The 27,575-nt window shown below is 38.5% G+C and overlaps 1 protein-coding gene and 1 long non-coding RNA gene across 4 annotated transcripts; one reads left to right on the top strand and one right to left on the bottom strand.

Moving 5' to 3' along the window:
• The first annotated feature begins 537 nt into the window (after positions 1-537).
• Positions 538-20,759, top strand: LOC139948250 (uncharacterized). The gene is made up of 3 exons (XR_011787426.1): positions 538-571; positions 17,949-18,040; positions 20,657-20,759. It is a non-coding gene; the product is annotated as an uncharacterized lncRNA (long non-coding RNA).
• Positions 10,012-27,557, bottom strand: LOC139948249 (cap-specific mRNA (nucleoside-2'-O-)-methyltransferase 2-like). 3 transcript variants are annotated; one of them, XM_071946342.1, is made up of 19 exons: positions 27,451-27,557; positions 26,514-26,777; positions 25,701-25,868; positions 24,907-25,117; positions 24,125-24,276; positions 23,578-23,775; positions 23,181-23,301; positions 22,497-22,759; positions 21,982-22,161; positions 21,270-21,407; positions 20,687-20,788; positions 20,169-20,276; positions 19,661-19,818; positions 19,096-19,246; positions 18,724-18,822; positions 18,291-18,392; positions 17,620-17,704; positions 17,166-17,323; positions 10,012-15,522 (listed from the first exon to the last, which is right to left on the bottom strand). In XM_071946342.1, exons 2-18 carry the CDS (start codon positions 26,727-26,729, stop codon positions 17,199-17,201), a joined length of 2,577 nt encoding a protein of 858 aa, XP_071802443.1. In that variant the 5' UTR covers positions 26,730-26,777; positions 27,451-27,557; the 3' UTR covers positions 10,012-15,522; positions 17,166-17,198. The 3 variants fall into 3 exon arrangements, with proteins under 3 accessions (XP_071802443.1, XP_071802442.1, XP_071802444.1); XM_071946341.1 differs by having other exon boundaries at positions 10,012-17,323; XM_071946343.1 differs by having other exon boundaries at positions 10,012-17,323; positions 26,514-26,742; positions 27,451-27,537.
• Between the last annotated feature and the right edge of the window lie 18 nt (positions 27,558-27,575).

The raw sequence follows: 27,575 nt of genomic DNA, 5'->3' as shown, positions 1-27,575 counted from the left end.
AGGCCTATACAGTGCTGGGCCTATAAGAATATTCTCCCCCCCCCCCCCCTCTGGTTACGCCACTGAATAGGGAATGTGAAATTTCATACATTTTTCAATACAGGCCTGTTTATTTTTAACCGGTGCATGCATCGCAAATAAAGAAATATTTTTTATCCTTGGTGCTGAGTATACTGTTCCCAGAATCTCTTTGAATCCCAGTGGGCTTTTTAATAACTGCAAAAGGTTGACAATACCATCATTCAATGTTGGCCTACCTCCTAAAACTTGAGATCTAATTTCACTCAGACCTTTTGTCAGTAACTAGGGCTACTCTATACAAGTTTGAAAGGCTAGGCCTTCCAAAGTTTTAAATTACTGTTTTATATTTATTTGCCTGGCATATGGTATTTGTATGGGTAATTTATTTTCAAAATCAGAAATGTTTTTCCTCATCCGTACCCTGGATATACCCCTCTTGTTTATGCTAGAGAGGGTGGAGTTCGAAGTACTCCGGGGACGAGTCTGACTGACGAGCGCCACCAACCGCTCAAAGAAATTCAAGATGGAGGACTCGTTTATGCGCCAAACGGTAAGTCATTTAAATTCTTGCAAAAACAGTGAAACTTAACTCATTTTATATCTACAATGCTAAATTGTGCTTCCTAATAGTTTATAGGTCATAGTGTGCTTGTAAAGAGAGTAACATGATTCGAACATTGAACGAAATTTGGTACAATTAGTCGAAGCGGGTGCAGAATTAAAATGCACGTGCATCTGGCTTTTATGACCCGTGTATTATAACGTAACACTGCCGTATCATGTGACCAAAGAACGGCTCAGTACTGGCCTAAGTGATCCAAAGAGAACGTGACCGTCCCTTCAGAAGAATAATTAACCCTGTATTTTGACCGTATGTATCATGGGTCAGAATTGGTTTCACTATTCAGTCTTTTAAATCCATAAAGCCCCACTAAATAAGCCTAGATAGATGGCCGATACTTTTCTGACGTACATGTAAATTACTGTAGACTACTACATAGGCCTTACGTGTTGTGCAAATTGTGTTCGGGGACATGGGGAATATTTAGGTCTAGTGCAAAATGCTGAGTGCAGCCGGCAGTAGTAATTTTGAGATGGGGGCGTGTTTTGTTTTGTTTTATCACATTGCAAAAGAACTTGCATTAAAAAAATCACCGTTTTAACCGGCTTATTTATAATGACAAGAATCAAGGATTTAGGCCTATGCGACGTTTTTGTCTATAGGGTACATACGATATTTCGGTTGATGAGTTTGATATAGGGCCTCGGTCCATCATAATAATTATACCTATTTTAAGTGCGTTTTTGTATTCATTCTTTGGCCCCATGTCTTTCATCTCGGAACATATTGTTGTATACCTCGTATAGCCCTTGTATTTTTGTTTTCATTTTGTATTCATTAAAAATTTTTCGCTTGGTGACTTAATTTACTGTTTATTTACGTTTTTCTTACATTAATTATGAAATGTTGATCTAAGTGTTGCAGCATAAATCGTTTATAATTATGTTTACCTTCTTGACTGTGCATCACAGACTATTAATGTGAAATAATACACCATGATTGATAGATCTATACTAAAAATATCATTGGTCATTTGTGTTTATAATTGTTTGAATATTAAAGGCAGTGGACACTATTGATAATTACTCAAAATAATTATCAGCATAAAACCTCACTTGCTAACGGGTAATGGCTCCCTCTGAAGTGACTTAGTTTTCAACGAATTTGATTTCGAGACCTCAAGTATATAGGTCTCGAAATCAAGCATATGAGAGCATACAACTGCGTGTGACAAGGGTGTTTTTTGCTTTCATAGTTATCTCGCAACTCCGACGACCAATCAAGATCAAATTTTCACAGGTTTGTTATTTTATGCATATGTTGAGATACACCAAGTGAGAAGACTGGTCTTTGACAATTACCAATAGTGTCCGTTGTCTTTAAACATACCTTTGGAATAGCTTTGGTGCAGCATTATGATATAAGAAAGTATCTCGAAGTAAACTCGAGAAATAATATACAAGAAAATCATGATTAAAATGTAGGCATGCATGGTGCAGTTTTGTTGCAGTTATAAATCCTTTATATTGTGCGCTTTCTGTCTGGTTTTCTCCAACTGTATTGAGTGGCAAAACTCGTAAACATCACCACCAAGATATTTCTGTTTGAGCAATAGACCTTTATCACGGTGCAGCCATCTTGAATTTCGTACTCATTAATTATTTTTCGCTTGGTGACTTAATAAAGTGTTTGTTTACGTTTTTTTTACATTAATTTGTGCATTATTATGAAATGTTGATCTTAGTGTTGCAGCATAAATCGTTTATTATTATGTTTACCTTCTGGACTGTGCTTCACAGACTATTAATGTGAAAAAATACACCATGATTGATAGATCTATACTAAAAAAATCATTGGTCATTTGTGTTTATAATTATTTGAATATTAAAGGAACACGTTGCCTTGCATCGGACGAGTTGGTCTATAAAAAGCGTTTGTAACCGTTTTTTTTTTAAATTGCATATGGATGGAAAGATGTTTTAAAAGTAGAATACAATGATCCACACAAGTTTGCCTCGAAATTGCGTGGTTTTCCTTTTACTGTGCGAACTAACACGGTCGGCCATTTATGGGAGTCAAAATTTTGACTCCCATAAATGGCCGACCGTGTTAGTCGACGAGGTAATTTCGAGGCATGTTTGTGTGGATCATTGTATTCTACTTTTACAACATCTTTCTACACATTATGCATTTTATTTTAAAAAAAACCGGTTACAAACGCTTTTCAAAGACCAACTCGACCGATCCAAGGCAACGTGTTCCTTTAAAGGCAGTGGACACTATTGGTAATTACTCAAAATAGTTATCAGCATAAAACCTCACTTGCTAACGGGTGATGGGGAGAGGTTGGTAGACATTGTGAGAAACGGCTCCCTCTGAAGTGACTTAGTTTTCAACGAATTTGATTTCGAGACCTCAAGTATATAGGTCTCGAAATCAAGCATATAAAGCATACAACTGCGTGTGACAAGGGTGTTTTTTGCTTTCATAGTTATCTCGCAACTCCGACGACCAATCAAGATCAAATTTTGGTAGACATTGTGAGAAACGGCTCCCTCTGAAGTGACTTAGTTTTCAACGAATTTGATTTTGAGACCTCAAGTATATAGGTCTCGAAATCAAGCATATGAGAGCATACAACTGCGTGTGACAAGGGTGTTTGTTGCTTTCATAGTATCTCGCAACTCTGACGACCAATCAAGATCAAATTTTCACAGGTTTGTTATTTTATGCATATGTTGAGATACACCAAGTGAGAAGACTGGTCTTTGACAGTTACCAATAGTGTCCATTGTCTTTAAACATACCTTTGGAATAGCTTTGTTGAGCGTTATGATATAAGAAAGTTTTTTCAAAGTAAACTCGAGAATGAATATACAAGAAAATCATGATTAAAATGTAGGCATGCATGGTGCAGTTTTTTGCAGTTATAAATCCTTTATATTGTGCGCTTTCTGTCTGGTTTTCTCCAAACTGTATTGAGTGGCAAAACTCGTAAACATCACCACCAAGATATTTCTGTTTGAGCAATAGACCTTTATCACGGTGCAGCCATCTTGAATTTCGTACTCATTAATTATTTTTCGCTTGGTGACTTAATTAAGTGTTTACTTACGTTTTTCTTACATTAATTTGTGCATTATTATGAAATGTTGATATAAGTGTTGCAGCATAAATCGTTTATTATTATGATTACCTTCTGGACTGTGCTTCACAGACTGTTAATGTGAAAAAATACACCATGATTGATAGATCTATTTCAAAGACCAACTCGACCGATCCAAGGCAAAGTATGTCAATTATTTACCTGAACTGACTCATATATCCTTTATATTGTGCGCTTTCTGTCTGGTTTTCTCCAACTGTATTGAGTGGCAAAACTCGTAAACATCACCACCAAGATATTTCTGTTTGACCAATAGACCTTTATCACGGTGAATATTAAAGGAACACGTTGCCTTGCATCGGACGAGTTGGTCTATAAAAAGCGTTTGTAACCTCAAGTATGGTCTCGAAATCAAGCATATATATAAAGCATACAACTGCGTGTGACAAGGGTGTTTTTTGCTTTCATAGTTATCTCGCAACTCCGACGACCAATCAAGATCAAATTTTCACAGGTTTGTTATTTTATGTATATGTTGAGATACACAAAGTGAGAAGACTGGTCTTTGACAATTACCAATAGTGTCCATTGTCTTTAAACATACCTTTGGAAAAGCTTTGTGCCGCATTATGATATAAGAAAGTATCTCAAAGTAAACTCGAGAATTAATATACAAGAAAATCATGATTAAAATGTAGGCATGCATGGTGCAGTTTTGTTGCAGTTATAAATCCTTTATATTGTGCGCTTTCTGTCTGGTTTTCTCCAACTGTATTGAGTGGCAAAACTCGTAAACATCACCACCAAGATATTTCTGTTTGAGCAATAGACCTTTATCACGGTGCAGCCATCTTGAATTTCTCCCATTGGTATCAATACTACCAAACCGAAGCTGGAAGGACAAACTAGCCTCGGCCCAATTTCATAGAGTTGCTTAAGCACAAAATTTTGCTTAAGCAAAAAAATACTTGCTTAGTAAAACCAGATTACCGGCCAAGACTCCACTCAATTGTTATGCTAAGTAAACAACAGCTAAATACCAGTCACAAGCAATGTACACGGCATGAAATTTGGGCCAGTAAAATGTGTAAAATAAGCGAGCTATTATCGTGCTTAAGCACATTTTTTGCTTAAGCATCTCTATGAAATTGGCCCCTGGTTCCTAATTGCAAGATGATTATTAGCATGCATAATTGTTATTCGATATACGAGGAACATGACCAAGATGGATGCAGCATGATAAATGGCTATTACGGATGCCCTGAGTGTGTGGTGTGCAGTTCCATAGTTGTTGATGCAACTGTGGTGGCCGGTTCCACGCGATCTTGCCACGGCAGGCGAAGGCAGCCACGGCACACCATTTTCCGGACTTGTTTCTTGAACCGCTCGTACGTGAAGCAGTAGATGACAGGGTTGATGAAAAAGTTTACTGCCACAACAGCTGCAACGATAATGTTCACTGAGTTATCAACGAAGCTTACGTTCACACCAAGATTGAATAGCAGGTAGTTGACTTCGGTTGGTGTCCAGCATACGGCAAAGAATATAGCCACTACGAGTAAAGTATTAGTGACATTTCGGTTTGCTTTGGACAACATATTCCGAGCATCTTGGTTTACATCGTCCACTCTGGCTCGGGAGCGCATGTGAAGCTCAAAGATGATCTTCGTGTAGGCGAAGATGATGACTGAGAGAGGAAAGACGAGTTCCACTCCGAAGAGACAGACTCCTCCAAAAGCCTGCAAGGCAGGGCTGGACCAGGATAAGTCACACGTCGAGTCGTTAAGTTGAAATGTAACGAGGACGAGGTGGGCTTGAGTCACCCAGCCACACACCCAGGTGGAGGCCATCATTAACTTGAGTCGACGGCTTGAAAAGAGATCACGGTGACTGACTGGCTTGCATGTTGCAAAATAACGCTCCAGTGATATGGCGACTAGATTGTATGTGGACGTTACAAACATGCTGTACTGAGGCCAATCTGACCACCAGAGCTTGCAATACAAGGAGCCGGGGATGCTGTTCGGCAGCCACGATGCAGCCAGAACCTGACGGAGGAGAAATACAAGTGCCGACAGGAAATCCAAGATGGATTGATGGATGATGAGCTTGTTGGTCGGAGATTTGAAGACTTTTGGGTATCGCAGCATGACCAGGCAGACGAATGCATTGCCAATTATCCCGAATAGACTCAATGTGATAGACACATAGTGTGCAGTGTCTTTGCTATCATCAGAATTGTTTGGTGGTTTTACAGCTACCAAAACACTTGAATCATTGGACGACTCCATCAGAGTGTAGGCCCTACGTGAAAGTGAAAATTAGTCTCAAATTTTCTTGATTAGGCTTTGCGTGGTGGAGACTATCAATGCTTTTGTCCACCGAGTTGTACCTGCATCAGTTTGTTTATCTAATTTGCCTGGTCGTTTTATATACTATTATGTTTAGGTATCGAAGTGAAACTGGATTACTGTTTTTTGTGTGTCCCAGATGAAGTTATTCAATGGGACTGAAACAGAGGAGTTTTTTTTTAATACTTTACAAATTGTCGCCGGTTATTACAACTCGAGTCAGTGCTGATAGTTTCAAAGGTGCATCATTTCGTCAAAATAACGAAATTGGGTTCCGAGTTGTGCTCTTCTGCTCGTGTAGTGCTCTTGTCACGAAGGAGGAGACAGGCAGTGCTCTCAGCGAACCCTCCACACGACGTAGGCCTACTGTACCAGAGGACGGGGAAATCAAACGGTGCGGATGAGTCGATGTCGACGGAGGAATCTGCACCCGGTGATCGGTCCAGCTGTCGTATAGCGTCACTTACCGAAAGAATTGCATCCTACGATCGCGACTTGAGTCCACGGACACAAATCATCTTTTATGCAGTCTTACGCCCCTCCTGATTGGTCACAAATCTCATTAGCATAATATTGAGTAAAACACTTCCTCCCACTCTCTCTTCGATAACGTTTAGCGTGTGTATAATAGGCAAATCCTCTCTATTTTTTTGTCTTCAAAATTAGCAACGAGGGGAGGAGTTTAAAAGCGTAATCGAGTCAGTTTTTTAACTGTAAATAACGGATAATTTAATTTACTCGCTGGCAGTGATGTCAGTCACTCTGTTTCGTGCGAAGTATTTGCTCTGCCATGCTGAACAAAGAAGTGACGTGACCAAACCGCCCTGAGATTTGGTTAATCAAACAAGTGCTTTTTGTTTAATTTGCATCAGGGATTAAAAATATTCATTTTGGTTTTAGCCATTATACACACCATTTTGTGTTATCACTGTTATACTCTGTATACTTTCCCGAGTTATGTGAACAAATCACAAGATGCCTCGAGTGGGATTCGAACCACGACCCAGTGCAATTTTAGAGCAGTGTTACCAACTAGTGCTATGATAAAAAAAATGCATAGATTGAGTTTGTTGGAGATTGGTCATTCTTAAAGACTGTGGACACTATTGGTAATTGTCAAAGACCAGTCTTCTCACTTGGTGTATCTCAACATATGCATAAAATAGCAAACCTGTGAACATTTGAGCTCAATCGGTCGTCGAAGTTGCGAGATAATAATGAAAGAAAAAACACCCTTGTCACACGAAGTTGTGTGCTTTCTGATGCTTGATTTCGAGGCCTCAAATTCTAAACTTGAGGTCTCGAAATCAAATTCGTGGAAAATTACTTCTTTCTCGAAAACTACGTTACTTCAGAGGGAGCTGTTTCTCACAATGTTTTATACCATCAACCTCTCCCCATTGCTCGTAACCAAGAAAGGTTTCATGATGATAATTATTTTGAGTAATTACCAATAGTGTCCACTGCCTTTAACTGGAAAATCTAGCCTTTTCCAGTTTGGTGAATCTTGCCGTATATTTCGCCTTGATCGATTAGGTTTAAACAAGATATTCTAAAATTGCATTTTCGATTATGAGGCAAAGACCTACAGTACTCCCCTGACTTGAGCAAAGATTCGATTATTTTGCCCGGTTTCTAAAAAATGTAGGCCTTTGATCGCACGCTCGACTGAACAATGCAATTTGAAAGATTTATATGGTAAGCCGGGGGTAAGGGCCTGCTATTACAAGTCTCCAGCTCGGTAAAATCAAGGGTTTTAATTTTAAAGTCTTATTTTGATAATAATAGGCTTGTTGAAGTTCAATTTGGGACAAAAGAGTATTGAACAAAAACTGGTACGGACTCTGCAAACTAATAAAAATGCACGGCATTGGTGGAAATAATGACCGAATAAACATTCATGACTGCGAAACGGGAACTTTCAGTCAATATTTTTTCCATTTGATTGTTTAATTATTGTAATTATCTAAATATATAGGAATTAGTTGATTCCATAGAAAACAATTGTCAGTATGACAAAAATTTAAATTTCCTGTATCATTACTTCAGACGTCTTTTAGCAGGAAACACGCATTCAAGACCCCCGGGTCAGGAAATTGACCCGGACTCTGAGGTCACGCGGCCAGGCAACTTGGAGGCAACCAAGCATGATACAGGAACACTTTGGTTTCTGTAAAGTTTCTTTAACAATGTCTTACGATTCATAATAATAATATGTTAAGCAGAAATGGATTCTCTCTTTGGAGATGGTTGCCTGGAACTGGTTGCCTGTAAATTGTCTCGTGTGACATGAACCCTGCACTTGATATGTTTGAACTTCAGTTTGTTCCATCATCAGCAGGTTCATAAACCAATGGAGGGAAAATTTCTTAATTAAGAAAAATCACATACTTTCCCCTTGTAGACGTCACTTTTATTGACAGTAATTGACGGTCTCGATAGTAATCCAACTTGACCGTTTGGGCTGTGGTTGACAAAATACACACTTATTGGACTTGATTGCAGTCAAACGAAAAGTACAGGGTTGGAAATTATACCTCATGATTATAGTTTCAATCTGAAAGCTCACTGATAACTACTTCTTATAGTTGCTGTCTTCATATAAATTGAGCAAAATCACATACTTTCCCCTTGTAGACGTCACTTTTATTGACAGTAATTGACAGTCTCTATGTAATCCAACTTGACCGTTTGGGCTGTGGTTGACAAAATACACACTAATTGGACTTGATTGCAGTCAAACGTCACTCTCTTTGTTGTCAGGAAAGAGTGTGATTTTCTCATGATTATAGTTTCAATCTGAAAGCTCACTGATAACTACTTCTTACGTTGCTGTCCTCATAATAACAGGTTAATTTCTATAACAAATTTTCCTTTGATTTCACTCGGTTATTTGTATTATTTTAATAGTCCAGCAATGGCTATCAAAACAGGATTTTCAAAAAATTGTTGACATTTTCTCCCCCAATTTGTGAAAAAAATTGTTCCAGATTTTACGAATACATCGCATTATTACACGCGTCTCTCAAAGATTGGTTTAAAGGAACACGTTGCCTGGGATCGGTCGAGTTGGTCTTTGAAAAGCGCTATGAACCGTTTGTTATAAAATCGGTATGGTTAGAAAGATGTTGTAAAAGTAGAATACAATGATCTACACAAATATGCCTCGAAATTGCGTGGTTTTCGTTTTACCTCGTCGACAAACATGGTCGGCCATTTATGGGGGTCAAAAATTTGACTCCCATAAATGGCCGACCGTGTTAGTTCGCGACGTAAAATGAAAACCGTGCAATTTTGAGTGATACTTGTGTGGATCATTATATTCTACATTTAAAAGATCTTTATAACCATATGCATTTCATGACAAATGGTTTCAAACGCTTTTCATAGACCATCTCGTCCGATCCAAGGCAACGTGTTCCTTTAAGGTGTGTATTGACAATAGAGGATTGAATTTAGTTGATTTATGAAATATTATAAATCGGAGACGAACTTTCCCTTTAGTTGCTGACATTTAATTTTGTCGATCCCTAGTCACGGTCTGTTGACATAGTCGTGTTAGGAATGATGAAAATTGGGCCTTAAATTGGTCCCGATCATCCAATGGCAACAACCAGTTGTTTGTTCATCCCAATTGACTTCGTTTTAATAATATCCATTCTCAAAGACTATGAAAAACTTCTTTCAAGCTATATCAGACTTCTCACTCATTCTGGGGATGAAGTAGTTCAGCTCCCGTCAGGGAAAACAACTTATAGAAAGGTCTTACAGAAAGGTTACTATGGTGTTTCTGGATCTAGATTAAATAAGTTTTTAGATAGATAGATAGATAGATAGATAAAATGGTTTATTAAAAAACTGTCCTCGCAGCACAAATGCTGATTTACAACAATACTACATAAATTTAAAATTTGAAATAAATTTAAACTTTTAAATAAATTTTTAAAAATTTTGACTTTATCCCATGCGAGGTTAATGTTGTTGTTGCCTAAGTCAAGGAGAACAAGTTGTTTGCTCTCAATTAGGCCTATCATAAACATATTTCAACATATTTTTGAAGTAAATTTTGCTCTTCTGAAGGTCTGCAGATATTAGACAAAACATAAATTTAAAAATTCAACAATCGTTTTGGCAGACTAGCTGTTTATATTTTTGTCAGTAGGCATATTTTGAGGGTTAACAGTATCCAGTCGACTCGATCTCCTTATAAGATCGCTGGGACTGGCCATAGGAATATTGTAATATAAAGAGGACAGCAAAACAAAGAAACACAAAGCAGAAATGAGATTCAGAACTTCAGAATGACACTCTTTATAAGCAGATTCTCTTCTTAAAAGTGCTCTTTAATTGATGACCCAATGCCCAGGGATCATAGGGATTTGTAAACCACGGCACTGAGCTGTGAAGTATTCATGAAGCCGCGAGGTTGGGTCTCAAACTCCAAGAATTTATCATGTTTGTTTGCGTTGATATGAGAAGGATAAACTATCAAAATAAAAAATAAATACTTGTTGACAATTGTTTTTAGTTATAACTATAATTTGTGACTTGGTTGAGGGTTATCCACAGTCAGCCTGCAGACTTACAAGGTTTTCGATGACATTTTGGAGGGTTTACACAATTACTAGACAAGAAACAAGCTAGCCATTATACACACCATTTTGTGTTATCACTGTTATACTCTGTATACTTTCCCGAGTTATGTGAACAAATCACAAGATGCCTCGAGTGGGATTCGAACCACGACACAGTGCAATTTTAGAGCAGTCTCACCAACTAGTGCTATGATTAAAAAAATGCATAGATTGAGTTTGTTGGAGATTGGTCATTCTTAACTGGAAAATCTAGCCATTTCCAGTTTGGTGAATCTTGCCGTATATTTCGCCTTGATCGATTAGGTTTATACAAGATACTCTAAAATTGTATTTTCGATTCTGAGGCAAAGACCTACAGTACTCCCCTGACTTGAGCAAAGATTCGATTATTTTGCCCGGTTTCTAAAAAATGTAGGCCTTTGATCGCACGCTCGACTGAACAATACAATTTGAAAGATTTATATGGTAAGCCGGGGGTAAGGGCCTGCTATTACAAGTCTCCAGCTCAGTAAAATCAAGGTTTTTTTTTAATTTTAAATTTTTATTTTGATATACTTGGCTTCTTGAAGTTCAATTTGGGACAAAAGAGTATTGGAAAAAAAAACCTGGTACGGATTTTGCAAACTAATAAAAAAGCACGGCATTGGTGGAAACAATGAACGAATAAACATTGACTACCAAACGGGAACTTTCAGTCAATATTTTTTCCATTTGATTGTTTAATTATTGTAATTATCTATATATATAGGAATTAGTTGATTCCATAGAAAACAATTGTCAGTATGACCAACATTTAAAATTCCTGTATCATTACTTCAGACGTCTTTTAGCAGGAAACACGCGTTCAAAACCCCCCGGGTCAGGAACTTGACCCGGACTCTGAGGTCACACAGGCAACTTGGAGGCAGCCAAGCATGTTACAGGACCACCGCTTTCAAGGTTTTCAATGAAAGTTTACAAAGTTTTCATTTTTCAAATTTTTCATTGAGGATTTACAAATTGACTGGTTACAGCTTGGAGTACTACACCCACTCCATTAAAAATATCTTAATATCCACCAATGATTTGAGAGGTGCAGCGAGTTGCCCATTAAAGAAGAAGACAAACAAAAGACCATCAATAATTCACGTGGTGCACAGCGGACATGTTTAATTTGATTTCGTCAATCAGTTTAAGGCAGGCATAGGTGGTGTCTTGATTATACAAAAAGATAAAATGTACAAAACTCAAATTTAGTTAATGAGTGAGATGTCACAATATAATGTCCATATTATACATTTTAGACGCACTTGGTGAGTTGTCATAGGAACGGTGATTAATGTCCACGTAATAAAATATGTGCACACATTTTAAGATTAAAACACATCATTATTATTATTATTATCATTTAGTTGAGGTGATGCTACATATATGCCCTTACACAATCAAATTTGATTTATTATAAATTTATGTCAGTAGCCGCACAATGTGTGACAATCTATATTATTGTTGAAATTATTTGATATTCCACAAGACTTAAAAGACAGTGGACACTATTGGTAATTACTCAACAATAATTTTTGGCATAAAACCTTTCTTGGTAATAAGTAATGGGGAGAGGTTGATAGTATAAAACATTGTGAGAAACAGCTCCCTCTGACGTGACGTAGTTTTGGAGAAAGGAGTAATTTTCCACGAATTTGATTTTGAGACCTCAAGTTTAGATTTTGAGGTCTCGAAATCAAGCATCTGAAAGCACACAACTTTGTGTGACAAGGGTGTTTTTTTTTCTTTCATAGTTATCTCGCAACTCCGACGATCGATCGAGCTCAAATAAACACAAGTTTGTTATTTTATGCATATGTTGAGATACACCAAGTGAGAAGACTGGTCTTTGAAAATTACCAATAGTGTACACTGTCTTTAAGATGAACAAGATGGGGGGTCGGACTTCAAATGAGCCTCGAGACTGATTTGTTCAAAGTTGATATAACAATGTCAGTGGACATTTTCGATTTGGGGCACAAATCATGAGTATTTTCGTGTTTGATGGGTCACTTTAAAGGCACTGGACGCCTTTCGTAATTGTGAAAGACCAGTCTTGTCACTTGGTGTATCTCAACATTATGCACAAAATAACAAACCTGTAAAAATTTGAGGTATTTGGTCGTCGACGTTGCGAGAAAATAATGGAATAAAAAAACACCATTGTCGCACAAGTTGTGTGCTCTCAGAATGCTTGAATTCGAGACCTATACAACAGCTGAGGTCTCGAATTCAATTCAAATATTTTCATTAAACATGAAACCTTTCTCAAAAACTGCGTTACTCAGAGGGACCTGTTTCTCACAATGCTTTTATTCACTACCAACAGCTCTCCATTGCTCGAAACCAAGTAAGTTTTTATGCTAACAATTATTTTGAGTAATTACAAAAATAGATTTAAGTACCTTAACGCCACCATAGCAATAATTTTCCCCCAGCGCGAACGCCGCGGGAACGTGCCACAAGCAATGTTGATATAATTGTTTCCTCGTATCTAACGAAATTATTTATTTGCATAATTAGGATCGAAGACTAATGTCCCTACACCGTTGCATGATGGAGCTGTGTCTACAGATTGACATGTTGAGACTTGCTTGACAAGTTAATAACCTCCACCTACTCAATCTTGTGGAGCATAATTTTCTTCTTTCCTTTGTCCCTGCACTTAACAGTTTCCCATAAACTGTACACATATTTTCTTACTAATCACCCCAGTCTTTAGAGTTCCTCTATATATGGAGTTCTTTTGTTTTCAATTTTTGTTTTGTCTTTTGGTTTGGAACTCACTTTACGAAAAGAGTGACCACTTGTTTTGTCCTCAATACAAATTTTGCAAAGTGCCATATGGCGGCATCTCTTTTTGGAGTGAGAGACGGGTACTTTCAACTCATTCAGAGAAACTTGGGAAGTTCGTTCCGATTTCACTCAAAAAGAGTGACACAGATTTTTTTTGATTTGTTTTACATACATTAAGAAAGTTAGGTAGCCTACCGAAAATGAGCAGGAGGCTTTATTTTTACATTCAGCATCATTGATCAATGCAAGGTGGAATTTTAAGTACATTCTCCTTTCGTTAATTCCGCATTGAGGCTCACTGGATTGCATCTCCGGTCTTGATAATTCCGCTAATGGAGTCCTTTTGTTTTCCTTTTGTTTTTCTTCTTTTGTTTCGATTCTCCCTAAAGTGGGCCTACTATAACCAAACATGAGCACACTATATACCTTTACTACGTTCAGGGTCATTTGTCAATGCCACGCCGCATGTACATTCTTCATTCTTATTACAACGTCGAGGCCAAGTGGATTTGAGTTCCGATCAATTCAACTAATTCTTCCCCCCTCTTCAGCCCGTATTCACAATGTCTGCTGCGTTTCATGTTGCTGTAAAATCTGATCCCCAAGTAGGCCTACTAGCTTTGTTAATGAATACAAGTATTATGTTCCTTAGACTTTACAGGCAATCAATGCAACCAAGTTGTTCAATTAAACACTGCGCCTAGGGATGCACTTTGCATCTAGGGTATCTAGAGATCTAGGGTAGTTGGGTTGATGTAAGCAAGTTGTACAGTAAGGACTCTAAGTAAAATGGGTTTTTTATTTGCATTGCTTGAATTGTGTTTTTTTTCTTGCAGAATAAGTTAATGTAAAGAGTGACACATTATTTTGAAATAAAATAAACTGCCAAAAATGTACACCTGCCACTTTTTTCTACCTTTAAATTGCACTATTAAAGATGCTCTTTAATCAAAAAAAAAATAATAATATTAAACATGATTGTAATTTTTCTTTCGTTATTCATGTTTATTAAAAAAAGTAGAGAATTGGTAAAAATCATGTGAATAGTAAAAATATAACACATCCATTGTCCAAATCTGCCAAAACTTAAAACAGTGTTTATTTGCTGAAAGAAGAGCTTATTTGCTGAAACAATGTCTTACTAGGAAGGTAACTTCTTCTCAACATTTAAGATGCTCATCACTGATGTTTCGGGTGTCTTCAATTGTTAATGCTTATTTATTATGCTGCTCTGTCAATTTTTATTTGACATCATCTTCCAAAAAATACATTAAAAAAAGGTATAAACATCTAGGTGTTTCAACTAAAATCAATCAAAACTAAAAATAAAACCAACAGGAAATGGAAACCGGTGGCTTTTAGAAAAAGAATGTTAAACAAATGTTTCAAAAAGGAAGCTAATTTTTTTCACATCTAATATGTTTCTGGTCTATATTTATCTTTCTTAGATCACATATTTCAGCTGCTAATATTTCATTCATAAATACCTCAGACAGTGTCGTTTTTCCTATTGGTGGAGAGCGCGTCACGTGGGTGTGTATAAACCTTTGTTTATGACCAGTAAAAAGTGTTGAAACATACGCGTGACAGCGAGCTTGCACTTGTTCTTATAAGACAGTTTCTTCATTTCTATTGGTCGAGATTAACGGCTGAAACAGTTGTGCCACATCACGCGATACGCGCGACGTGCACAGCATTCCCTTATAAGGAGTTGTTTACCCGAGGGCGGCGGAGGGCTTTACCATTTCATAGCTGGAGGGGTGTTGTGTTGAAAGAAATCATTGAACAATTATAATTTTTGCATTTATTTTACTTTTTGACCAAAAAGTGTTCAAAGTGTATTGAATCGGTTTTCAACTAGTGGTTTAAACCAGCCAAGGCCTGGTTCTTGATAATTTACCTCGACTTCGTCTCGATAAAATTATCAAGAACCACGCCTTGTTGGGATTAAACCACTAGTTGAAAACCTCTTCACCACACATTGATTCCCTTAATCATTACCAGTTCTGACTTTACACATCATGATGCAGAGGATACTGGTCCATGTTGATTCATTCTGGTCCACACCTGTCAAGGAAACCAGTCCATATTGGTCCAAATTAGTCCACACTTGTCCATATTGGTCCACACTAGTATTCTGGTACCTACATATTGGTACATAATGGTCCATACTGGTCAACATTGGTACTTATTTGTCAATATTGATCAATGGTGGTCTGTACCAGTCAACCCTGGCCCATACTAGTCCTTACTGGTCCCTTCCAGTCCACACTTGTTCATGTTGGTCCACACTAGTATTCTGGTATCTACATATTGGTACATAATGGTCCATACTGGTCAACATTGGTACTTATTGGTCAATATTGATCAATGGTGGTCTGTACCAGTCAACCCTGGCCCATACTAGTCCTTACTGGTCCCTTCCAGTCCACACTTGTTCATGTTGGTCCACACTAGTATTCTGGTATCTACATATTGGTACATAATGGTCCATACTGGTCAACATTGGTACTTATTTGTCCATATTGATCAATGGTGGTCTGTACCAGTCAACCCTGGCCCATACTAGTCCTTACTGGTCCCTTCCAGTCCACACTTGTTCATGTTGGTCCACACTAGTATTCTGGTATCTACATATTGGTACATAATGGTCCATACTGGTCAACATAGGTACTTATTGGTCAATATTGATCAACGGTGGTCTGTACCAGTCAACCCTGGCCCGTACTAGTCCTTACTGGTCCCTTCCAGTCCATACTTGTTCATGTTGGTCTACACTAGTATTCTGGTATCTACATATTGGTACATAATGGTCCATACTGGTCAACATTGGTACTTATTTGTCCATATTGATCAATGGTGGTCTGTACCAGTCAACCCTGGCCCATACTAGTCCTTACTTGTCCCTTCCAGTCCACACTTGTTCATGTTGGTCCACACTAGTATTCTGGTATCTACATATTGGTACATAATGGTCCATACTGGTCAACATTGGTACTTATTGGTCAATATTGATCAATGGTGGTCTGTACCAGTCAACCCTGGCCCGTACTAGTCCTTACTGGTCCCTTCCAGTCCACACTTGTTCATGTTGGTCTACACTAGTATTCTGGTATCTACATATTGGTACATAATGGTCCATACTGGTCAACATTGGTACTTATTGGTCAATATTGATCAATGGTGGTCTGTACCAGTCAACCCTGGCCCGTACTAGTCCTTACTGGTCCCTTCCAGTCCACACTTGTTCATGTTGGTCTACACTAGTATTCTGGTATCTACATATTGGTACATAATGGTCCATACTGGTCAACATTGGTACTTATTGGTCAATATTGATCAATGGTGGTCTGTACCAGTCAACCCTGGCCCGTACTAGTCCTTACTGGTCCCTTCCAGTCCACACTTGTTCATGTTGGTCTACACTAGTATTCTGGTATCTACATATTGGTACATAATGGTCCATACTGGTCAACATTGGTACTTATTTGTCAATATTGATCAATGGTGGTCTGTACCAGTCAACCCTGGCCAGTACTAGTCCTTACTGGTCCCTTCCAGTCCATACTTGTTCATGTTGGTCCACACTAGTATTCTGGTATCTACATATTGGTACATAATGGTCCATACTGGTCAACATTGGTACTTATTGGTCAATATTGATCAATGGTGGTCTGTACCAGTCAACCCTGGCCCGTACTAGTCCTTACTGGTCTCTTTTAGTCCAAACTGGTTGATACTGGTCACCCTGGTCCTTGAGCTATGCTGCTGGTATCTTGTCTCTTAAGCTCTAACTTTATAAGATAACTGGTTACTGCCTCAAGGAAGTTTCCGTTAAATGTCGACAGGGAATTGTTGAACTCCTTTTCTGCAATCAAAGCAAAAATGGCAGAGAATTTAAGAATCTAAAAGAATCAATGTACAACACTGCAGAATAGAAACTCAGTTCTGTGGAATCACCAGCTTTAGGGAAAACCGCCAAAGCTTAATATATTTTTTAAACAGTTCTAAGAGGATGATTTTCTTGTAACTTGACAAATAAAAATCCTTTGTACTAAATGAAGATTGTTCCAACATGAGCCTGCTTTCCCAAGCCAACTAATACAATTTTGAAACTTTTGAGAATTAGGGGAGGAGTGGTTTCGAGTCAAGACGTTTACATACCACAAAGTCTGGACTGAGGTAAAATCTGCAGAACATCCTTAGTGTCGTTGACATCCAGCATGGCTGCATATACTGTCCAAAGATGCTGGAATAAAAATGACAAAAACAAGTTATACCAAAGAAAATTTGTTTTGATATCAGAACAAACTACAAGATAAACTCTTGCTCTAACCCTACCATTTCTGCACAGCTTAAAGGTGCACTCTACTGATTCGGACCGAGAAACAGGTTATTTTATATAATTAATAAGGACAATTTAAAAGGTGCTATCGAATCTCACAATTTCTGGACAATTTTATTTATCAAATTCTTATCTTTGACCCCTTCAGGTGTTTCTATATGAAGCTTGAGCGATTACCCAGGCCTGAGAAGCCAGCCTGCCTTTCCCCAATGTTCACTTTGAGATACAAGAAAGTGCAAGGTAAGAATTATGTTCATTTATTGTTCACCAAAAAGGCTGAATAGGAGGCAACCTGTAACCCTATCCATCGACCCCCCCCCCCCCACCCAAACTGTCAAAATCCAACTGTTGTCGTGTTTTACTCTGTTGTATCGAGGACTGCATTTGTAAACCGAGTTTGTTAAAAACAAATTTGGAAACTATTCTCATCACCTGGGCAACAGTTATTCCTGCCACAAAGATATTTCATATAAATTCTTAAATACATTACCTCAATCAGTGCAGGATGAACTCTTATGATTCCTTGGGCAAGAATAATGATCCTTGGTGATTTGAATGGTTTGATGAGACCACCAGCCGCAATCAAGGTAACCTGGAACAAAAGTAAATTCCTTAAAATGTGTCTCAGACTTAATCACCACCAATAGGTGCTAATCTTGAATGAGAGTGAAATGTCTTAAAAGATTATCAACAGACCAAAAAAGTGTCCAAAACAATAGCATAAACCTGAACGTTCATCATGATCAAGTATTACGTCGGGATACCATATTGAAGAGAACTGGGTTGGATTTCACAAAGAGTTAGGACTAGTCTTATCTCGAGTTAGGACCAGTGACTAGTCCTAACTTAGGGCTATCCACGCAATTTGTGTATCTCCTTGTCCAAACTCTTTGTGAAATTGACCCCTGGACTACTACCATTACCTTTTGGAATGTCTTATGAATGACATAGAGTAAGCCGGCGCTGAGTCTTGTTAAAAGGCTTGGAATACTGAGCATCAGTGTGCCCCCAACAGAAAGAGCCTGCAAGAAAAGAAAAAGAACCAAATATCAAAATATGTTATTGGAACCTTTTGGGAAAACGTTTGAGAACCCTTTGAAAACAACAAGATCGCTACAATTTGGAAAATCTTTTGGAATTTTTTAGAACCCTTTGGGAAAACCTTTGGGAACCTTTGAGGGGGAAAACCTTTGCAAAGCCTTTGGGAAACCCTCATAAAAACTGTCATCACTTTTTGGGAAACCTTGGAAAGCCCTTACAGAAACATTTATTTAGCTGTTGAGGTTTCAACTTACATGAATTGCTAAAATGGTACAGGCAAGAAACTGGAGTTTGGCATCCAACTCGGCAAGACCTGGTTTCCCATGGTACAGTGATGCTTTAGCACCAAGGGAACAGTCTGCATACACCATCGCTACTTTGGAATGACTGAGTGAATCGCAACATCTGAGAATAGAATAGACAAGAAAATGAAAGATTACTTTTTAAAAGGAAACTCTTAATATAATTATATCAATACTAAGAGTAAATCACAAGTTTGAATCACAATCACATCACAAATACAATGGGATCAGGAAAAATTTCTTCACTTTGTGAAATTGATTTTTCAAAAAATATCATCCTTTACTTTATGGGTTTTGAAGCATTGCATGGTGAGGGATCAACGTATATTTAGTTTGCGGTAACACCATGGTATATCTACTTGCCAGGTAGATTATGTTCTTTTGAGAACTTGTCTCGCTATATATTCTACTGCTGCGAAGTAGATTTATTTTTATTTTGTGAGACTTCTCTACTGTCGCGAAGTAGATACTTTGGAATTCGGTAGACTTCTCAGTTCTAAAAAGAACAATCCCTTACTTTTTTAAGACTGTCTGATCTCCGAGGTGTGAGACACTGATCGGAGAGACGGACATTGCTGACTGGGTCACTTGGTTGTCATCATGATGCTGTTCAGTGCGGCTTTTTTCTACCATCCGCACCATGAGGTCTGCTGACGAGATTGTAACAAGACAATCCTGTAGTAATGAGATACAAATACTTTCAATATTAATTTTTCACTTTTTTTTTTTTTTGGGGGGGAGGGGGGTTTTACCCATATACATTGATGTATTCTCAGTACACTGCCAAGCTCTGTAAACAAAATCACAGTCTGTATATTACTTGGGTTGGATTCGAACCCACAACCTTTGCAATTCTAGAGCAGTGTCCTACCAACTGGACCAGTGAGATTGCCCGGTGGCTACAGGCAGTTCGAGTCCTATACTTTAGCAGCGCAGCAGGTACCGTACTGACTTCATAAAAAGGTTTTTGCATTTATCAGTAGATGATCGAGACATGTTGTAATTATTTCATGTGAATGACTTACACTGAAGCTCCATTGCTCTGTCTTCATGAGATGTTGCAGGAAGACGTCTCCGTGTGGCTCAGTCAATAAACACAGACAGTTAACCATTCCACTCTCACCTCTTGAAATCTGTTTATGAAACGGAAAAAGTTTAACATTTGAAGATTTCAAATTTCACAATAAATTTGAAAGGACAAATTGAAGAAGATAAGAGCAAACTGAGTCGCTAACCATCAGTTCTTTTCAGAACCAAGACTACTCAAAAGAGATATTCAAATGGTGCAACCGCAAACTTCTCTTAGTTATCCTTCCACTATGCAAAGTTTCAAATCCTACTATCATTAAATTTGTTGTGTGGTACTTGTCCTGCCTTCTACTGCCTTTAACCTCTTTTTTTCCTTGACAATTGAGCTCAGTGTTCTCCAGCTATGAAAGTTGTCCGATCAAATCACGGAAGAGTTTTTAACTTCTACCGTTGTTTAACAAATTTGTGTATGTTTCCCAATTAGGTACATATGACAATCCTCTTCATACCGTACCCTGGAGAGTGTCATCCGATCTGCTTGGATGAGATTCAGAGCTGCCTGCTGATCACATCTCAATACAACCTCCATCTCAGAGTCATCATCATTGCTTTGAACCTAGGAAAGAGGACAAAAAAAGAGATGATACAATGGAATGCAGATTAGAAAGGCAAGTACCCAATCTTAAACTCCTATTGTGAAGTTACAATGTGTCACACTTGCACTACTCTATGATTAGCTAGAAAAATAAGTACTAAATCGAGCAATTTCATTGTCATTGAAATGGTACTCGTCAATAATACTACTCAAAAGTTGGCATTATTAGAAAAACAAGTACTAATTCTAGTACTCCTAATTGAGTACTTTCATTGTAATTAAAAAGGTTTTAATCAGTAGAACAACTCAATGAACTGTGTAAGTACTCGTTCTAGTACTCATATATCTAGTTTTGTTCTGTCATTGAAAAAGGTACTCATGAGTAGTACTACTCATTAGTGCATGTATTTACTCATCATCAACTCTAACTTGTGGTACACATTAAAAATTATAACAATTTGGGATGCTTGTGCTTTACTAAAATGAGTATTAGTAAACTGACCTGTGAGTTTGTGCATGCTAAGTTCCAGTCATCCAGTGACTCAGCCAGACAGAATGATGAGCTTTGGATTGACGTCAGCTTCTTACCAATTATCACTCTCCATGTAGACACCTCACCTGGCATTAACTCCTCGACATTCTAAGTTTTTATTAAAGAAAACGGCATTGTCTTGAAAGTTGTTGGAAAAGTTACAATTGTAATTGGGGTGAATACATAAATTGTTCAGTTTGCAGTAACACCATGTTTATAGATTTGTAGATTTGGTTCTATGAACCTGTCTTGCTATAACTATTCTACTGCCCCAGAGTAGATTTTGGATTTTGGGAGAATACTGAAAATAACTGTTCTTCTTGTTAACTGGTACCTGGACGGAAGGTAGGAAAGCGGCTGTGATTACTTCTTTTTGCATAGTGGATTGTGGAGTCTTTTGCTATTAACTTCACTGCTGCGGTTTGAGTTTCTAGTGGTCTTTGTTTCCACTAGCCTGCTATAAATTTACCAGAGTAGGATGTGAACCTTTGACCTAACGTGCTGGTGCTATTCTAACTGAGCAATCTAGTCCAAACAATGGGGGTCTCCCTAATTGGTCAATAACTTTGCAGTGACACAACATGATCTTTCAAGCAGTCACGGTTTTTCTTCAAACTACTTTGAAACACAAGAGATTGGTTTCAACTGTCTCCTTAAATTTCTCTTCATTACGGCATCCTACCTGGATTGTCTGTGTGATGACCTCTGACCCCGGCTCCATGATGGAGAGCTGGTCATACTCAAAGCTGAGTCGTTGAATCCAGTGTCCGATCTCCTGTTGATGTCTCTCGAAGAACGTACCATGAAGTCTCTTGGTGGACGTCTTGCTGAACATACCCATGGCTGCTCTGGTATTCTTACCCTAAAAACAGAAAGATTTCACAGCACTGTATACTCAGTACTTTCCCGGGGCAAGTGAACAAAAAAGCCACAAGTATTTTCTCGGGTGAATATTCATTTACAATAACAATCATTACCCGCACAAATACACAGTTGCATCTTGGTGATGGGAACCAACCAGAAAAACACCAAATGCCAGACTTTTCTTAATGTACATTCTAATGACTCAGCAAAAGAAACCCAAACCATGGCCCAGGGAACCAGCAAGGAGCCTCCAGGGGTCGGTTGTTGGTCTGATTTTTCATTTGGTTTTCTGATATGTTGATATGCCCCCAAGAAACTATTATTTCCTCGTACCTTGGACATATCTGAACAAATCTTCTCCTGTTTCCTGATGCTATGCACCGCGTAATGCTCTACGTAAGCTTGACAGCAATACTCTCTGACTTGGGTCAAGTGGTGGCGCTCTTCATCAGACATCGTTGGGTAGAGTGAAATGTTTTGCGAGATGGTCTTCATTTGGTAATCCTTGAAGATGGACGTGCAATTGCGAAGCTGGGAGAGAAATGAGGATGGGATATCCGATGCTGGGAAGAGAGCTTGAAGGGATTCAGCAGGACCTGGAAAATATTTGGAGGCAGAATTCTTACTTTGGAGAACTTCTAATACTTTATTTTCAAGAACTTCTAAACCCTCATTTCTTTTCCTTGTTTTGGTTTGTATGTATTAAGTACATTCAGCCATTCATGAGTTCAAGCATTCACAACTTACAGTAAAGAAAACTACAGATGCAAAGGGAAGCATGACAACCAAGTCCCAATTTCATGTCTCTGCTTACCACAGAAATCTGCACTAACGTCCCACAAAATAATATGCATTACAAGGCTTTGGGTTTCGCAGGCAGCCGATTGGGTCCCCCCAAAAATTGTTTAATTTCTCTTGGGTATTTTCATAGAGCAATGATACACTTGAACAAATTTAGAAAAAATTTCGAAAAACAAAAATATATATAAAAAAATATATATATTTAATATGACTTACCAAATTTACTGAGTAACCTTGGCATGTATGTCTCTACACTCTGCTGCCCAAGGAAGCTGAGACACACAACGTATACCTCGGAATTTCCAGATTTACTTGTAGCTGGTTTACAAACATGAACCTAGAACAATGAAGTAAAAATATTCACCCATTGAACAGTCGGCCATTGGGGACAGCAGTGAATAGAAGCATCATATCTCTCTCTTTTCATTCACCAGAAACAAAGCTCCAAGAACTTTTTAGCCTTGGAGAAAACTCTGCTAGTGTGACACATAAGGCCAAAAACTATCTTTATTTATTTATACCAGCTGTTTGCTTCAGCTAATTCTATTTTCTCAAAACAAAACTTAGTCAAATTGCCCAGCTGCAGATCCAAGGTTTTAAATACCATTCCTACCTGTTGGAATGTACAATTGAGTAGATACATCAAACACGCAGTCTGATGCTCATACAGAGTAAACATTTTCAAGACGAAGGTCCCACCCGCTGCTAGAAGCTCCATTGCCGTTATGACTTCACAGTAATGGAGCTGGGAGACGACAATCTCCTGCTCGGCTGGGTCATTCTGGCAGTTGATGCTCCCATCGGCTGTTACCTGTAAAGAGGTGGGATAAGTTATGAACATCGTCGGGAAAACAAATTATGGCTTTTTAAACTAAAAGTTTAAGTGATATAAAGTTTGTTCTGGTTAAATCTTTCAACAAAAGATCTTCAAAATATTCAAATGGATCTTACTTCTTCTAGCATTGTGACATGTGCAAGTCCACACACAGCATGTAAGGGTTTTCCTTGGAATAATTCGTTGATTTTTTTCCTCCCACACCTAAAACTAAAAATTCCTTCCTTATCTTACTATCTTCTCCCCTTGAGTCCATGGCTACACAATCAGAATAATTGAAATGAAATAAAACACTAAAGTGTCAAATCAACAAATTTAGTATTACCAGTTGGACTGATTTGGTCTTGAGCCGTTCTCTCAATGACGTCAGATTGTCAGGGTTCATCAAGTCACCGGTGTTGTCATCTCCAAAGAACCATCGGTCTTGTGTTTGCAGGATGAAGCGATCGTCAGCAATCATTGCATCTGTACTGTTTCCTATAGGAATGAAAGATTTTGCAAACTAAAAGGTGGAAGTTTCATGGGCCAGCGGTTAAGAACACTGAATTCAAACTCTGGTGTTTCTGATCAGCAGAGTATGGGTTCAAATCCCCAGCTGTGACACTTGTGTCCTTAAGCAGGACACCTGACCATTGCTTTGCCTTGGGATGGGACATAACGCCGTTGGTCCCATGTGTTGTGTAACCCATGTAAAAGAAACCAGCGCACCTATCCTGGCTGTGGCCTGCCCATGTAGCACTTTGTCAGGTGCTACATAATGGGGTCTCAGAATTCATAACTTTCGATAATCTCTCTTTCTGTATAAATGTATAAATATATACCAAGCGCCTCGAGTACCTTGTTGGTAGTGAGCTATATAAGACTTCAATATTATAAAGTGTCCTCAATAGCTTAAATTGCTGCTTGATACCTAAAGCTGTTATCTTCCGATTCTACTCTTATTCTGTTATTTCTGTGACCTTTAAACATGAAAGCCTTAGGTCCAGTAAAGGAGAAAGGGTTTGCCCTGGTGTGTCTGACAGTGTTAGCAGCAGATTGGAAAGTTTGTTATCAGGAAAGTTTTGGCCGAAACAGATTGAGTAGGCAGCTGTGTCCCAGTAAAGTTACCTTCATAATACGGATTGAGTGTTGTGGCAGTCCAGTTCCACGTGAGGTTCCGCAGTCTACCGTGACTCTTCATGAAATGATTCAAGCTGGTAACGAACGCCCCTGGTGCCTCACACAGATGTACTGATGTGAAGGGCTTAGCTTCCTTGGCGTAGAACCCTCGTTGGATGATGTCATACGATGACAGAATCTCATAGAACTTACACCACGCCTGCGTCAAAGTTTTAAGAAAAGGGATTAAGTATCTTGAAGATGGATATAAGCAGCTAGGGGTTGTAGGAGAGTGGAGAAAGTTTGAGGAAAGTTCTCAGTATGTAGGAGTAATAATGTTGTAAAGCTAATAGAATATACACGCTTTATAAGAACCAAATTTATATATATACTTTGTTGAAAGGGTGGGGGGGGGCAGGTGACTTTTGCAAGACCTAGCTTTCTTCTTGATATCCAAAACAGCACATACAGTATACATTTTTCTAAAAATTGAACAGGTTTAGGAAACTGGTTACACATGTACTTGTATCTTTCAGGTTAGCAGAAACTGAAAGTGAATACAATTGATTAGACCCCCTCCAAGACACTCCTAGTTCTAAACTACAACTCATCATGCGATGATGTGTCAGGCTTTGGATTTCATTCTTGAAGGAGCACATCGATTGCCCTCTTGTAAGGGGCACTTCTATGATGAAAATGTAAATTTGAAACCTTGCAAAGGGCATCAAAGCAAAAGCACAGGGCACCAAGACAATTGCTGTGGGTGCTGGGGATTAATTCAATGTCTGTTTTCAAGGACTAACCTGTGTGCAGAGCTCCGCCCATACATTGCAACGCAGATGAGGAATGACGAGGGCTGACCGATGTGTGAACGAGGTGTGCTGGTGCCAGGTTCGGATCTCCTTGTCTGACAGTTTGCATTTGAGGTCGTTCAACTCCGCTTTGTAACCAGTTAAGACGGGATCCCAGTCCTGAGATAAAAAAATTTAGATAAATAATTCTTTTTTATTTATAACTTAAGAACATCCCCTGTGTAAGCTTACACCTGGGGTTAGACAATTGACGGTAAATTTACACTTAAAAAAATAATATAACTAGTCATTTGATTTTGGGTCTAAGGTTTGACCAAAGTCTTGTTTAAGGTTTCAAACCTTTAATAATTAGTACGCGGTACAATATTCACAGCCTTATATACACGCCGTATAATTCCAGGTCTTTATTTGCAATAGACCGATCCATTAAGCCTCATTGCGTATTGACCACTCACAATGCAACGAAGGTCCAACACTAAGGTCCGACATGCGTGCGTGTATGCTTGGCGCGCACGGCAGATTGTGCAGAAAGGCATTGGAGAGGCTCATGTGTTCTTTCTCACACGTGCGTCGTGGGCGGAGCCTAATGGATTGGTCTATTGTTTTGTCTAAATTGTTTTTACAGTTATTCTCCGACTTTGAATCAAAGTTACAAGGCAGTACTGCGGACCCCCTACCCTACTCCTAGAACTATGTTTGTTCCGCTATCATCTCCATGAACGGAGACAATATCGGAACGAACAACATAGTTCTAGGAGTACCCCTACCCCACCTCGTTGTCCTAGAATCTTGATCTATACACACCTTCACAACAGGTGCAGTGAAGAGTGTTTCCGCTAATGGCAATGCCCACACCAGTCCACTGTCTGGCTTCATAAAGGCGAAGTTCTTCTTAAATAGAGCTTGGACTTCACTCTGGACTCTCGGGCTGTAGGCAGCGACTGGCTTGGCAGGCTGCTTTGGGCGAGCATGGTGACTTGGTGGTTGAGATTTATATTTCTTTTTGTTGGATCGAGGCATTTTTTGTTTCTGTCTGTCTGAGAAGAAGCACTCTTGTCAGCTGTTTCACTAAAGATTAAACAGTTTGAACACTAATAAATATATTTAAAAGGTTTTGTCATAGATTTGTGAGACTTTTACAGTGATGATAGTGTTTTCATGAATTATTATATATTCATAACTGCCGTTATAACAGAAAACAATCCAGAGATCAAAGGTTATGATAATCACATTGTCAATAGCAACCCACCGAGGCCTAGCTGTGAAAATTGTAACCCCATCATCCTGACAATTACAACTAACCCAAAAGCATGATGAAGTCAAGCTGTTACTAGTAATGAGAAACGGCATCAAATTAAAAGTACAATCGAATAATCATTAACAAATATTTTAAATTTAATAGTAAAAATAAATTGTATTTTTTAAGAATGCAAAAAGTGTAGAGTTTTAACTTGACATTACACATTTTTTTTTAGAAGGGTCCTATTGCCACAAATTATCCGGTTTTTTTTTTCTTTTACGGTGAAACTTGAAAGTAACTTCTGGCGCCCGTATGGTCATGCAGAAACCGACCGCTGCACGATCAATGGCAGTGAGTCACACACTATACGATCCGATCATGATCATGATGAGGAAATCGATGGGCTCAAAAAAATCTCTTCCGCTCTCTCCAGACCTCGACTGTGGACGCAGAAAACGTCACAGAAAAACAAGCATGCCATCTTCAAAAATGTGTACTCACCCTGTAAAAAGTGAAGTTACCGAAATAGAATTAAGAATGGGAACAATCTTGACCACATGCTCTCAACAGACAGCAAGACCCACTTTCTACCAATATTTTGATATTGTTTATTTATATATAGCGCC

This window comes from Asterias amurensis, chromosome 15 (assembly GCF_032118995.1).
Source record: "Asterias amurensis chromosome 15, ASM3211899v1".
Classification (NCBI taxonomy): domain Eukaryota; kingdom Metazoa; phylum Echinodermata; class Asteroidea; order Forcipulatida; family Asteriidae; genus Asterias; species Asterias amurensis.
Note: the sequence above shows the minus strand (reverse complement) of the source record. Positions and strands in the feature narration are given on the sequence as shown.

Excerpts from the sequence above, each read along its gene's own strand:
- LOC139948249 (XM_071946341.1), bottom strand. The coding sequence starts at position 26,729 with ATGCCTCGATCCAACAAAAAGAAATATAAATCTCAACCACCAAGTCAC. Across the intron at positions 23,776-24,124 it reads AGACCAAATCAGTCCAACTG|GTAACAGCCGATGGGAGCAT; the intron begins GTAATACTAAAT and ends ACCTCTTTACAG. Across the intron at positions 18,393-18,723 it reads TTCATAAGACATTCCAAAAG|GTTACCTTGATTGCGGCTGG; the intron begins GTAATGGTAGTA and ends CTTTTGTTCCAG.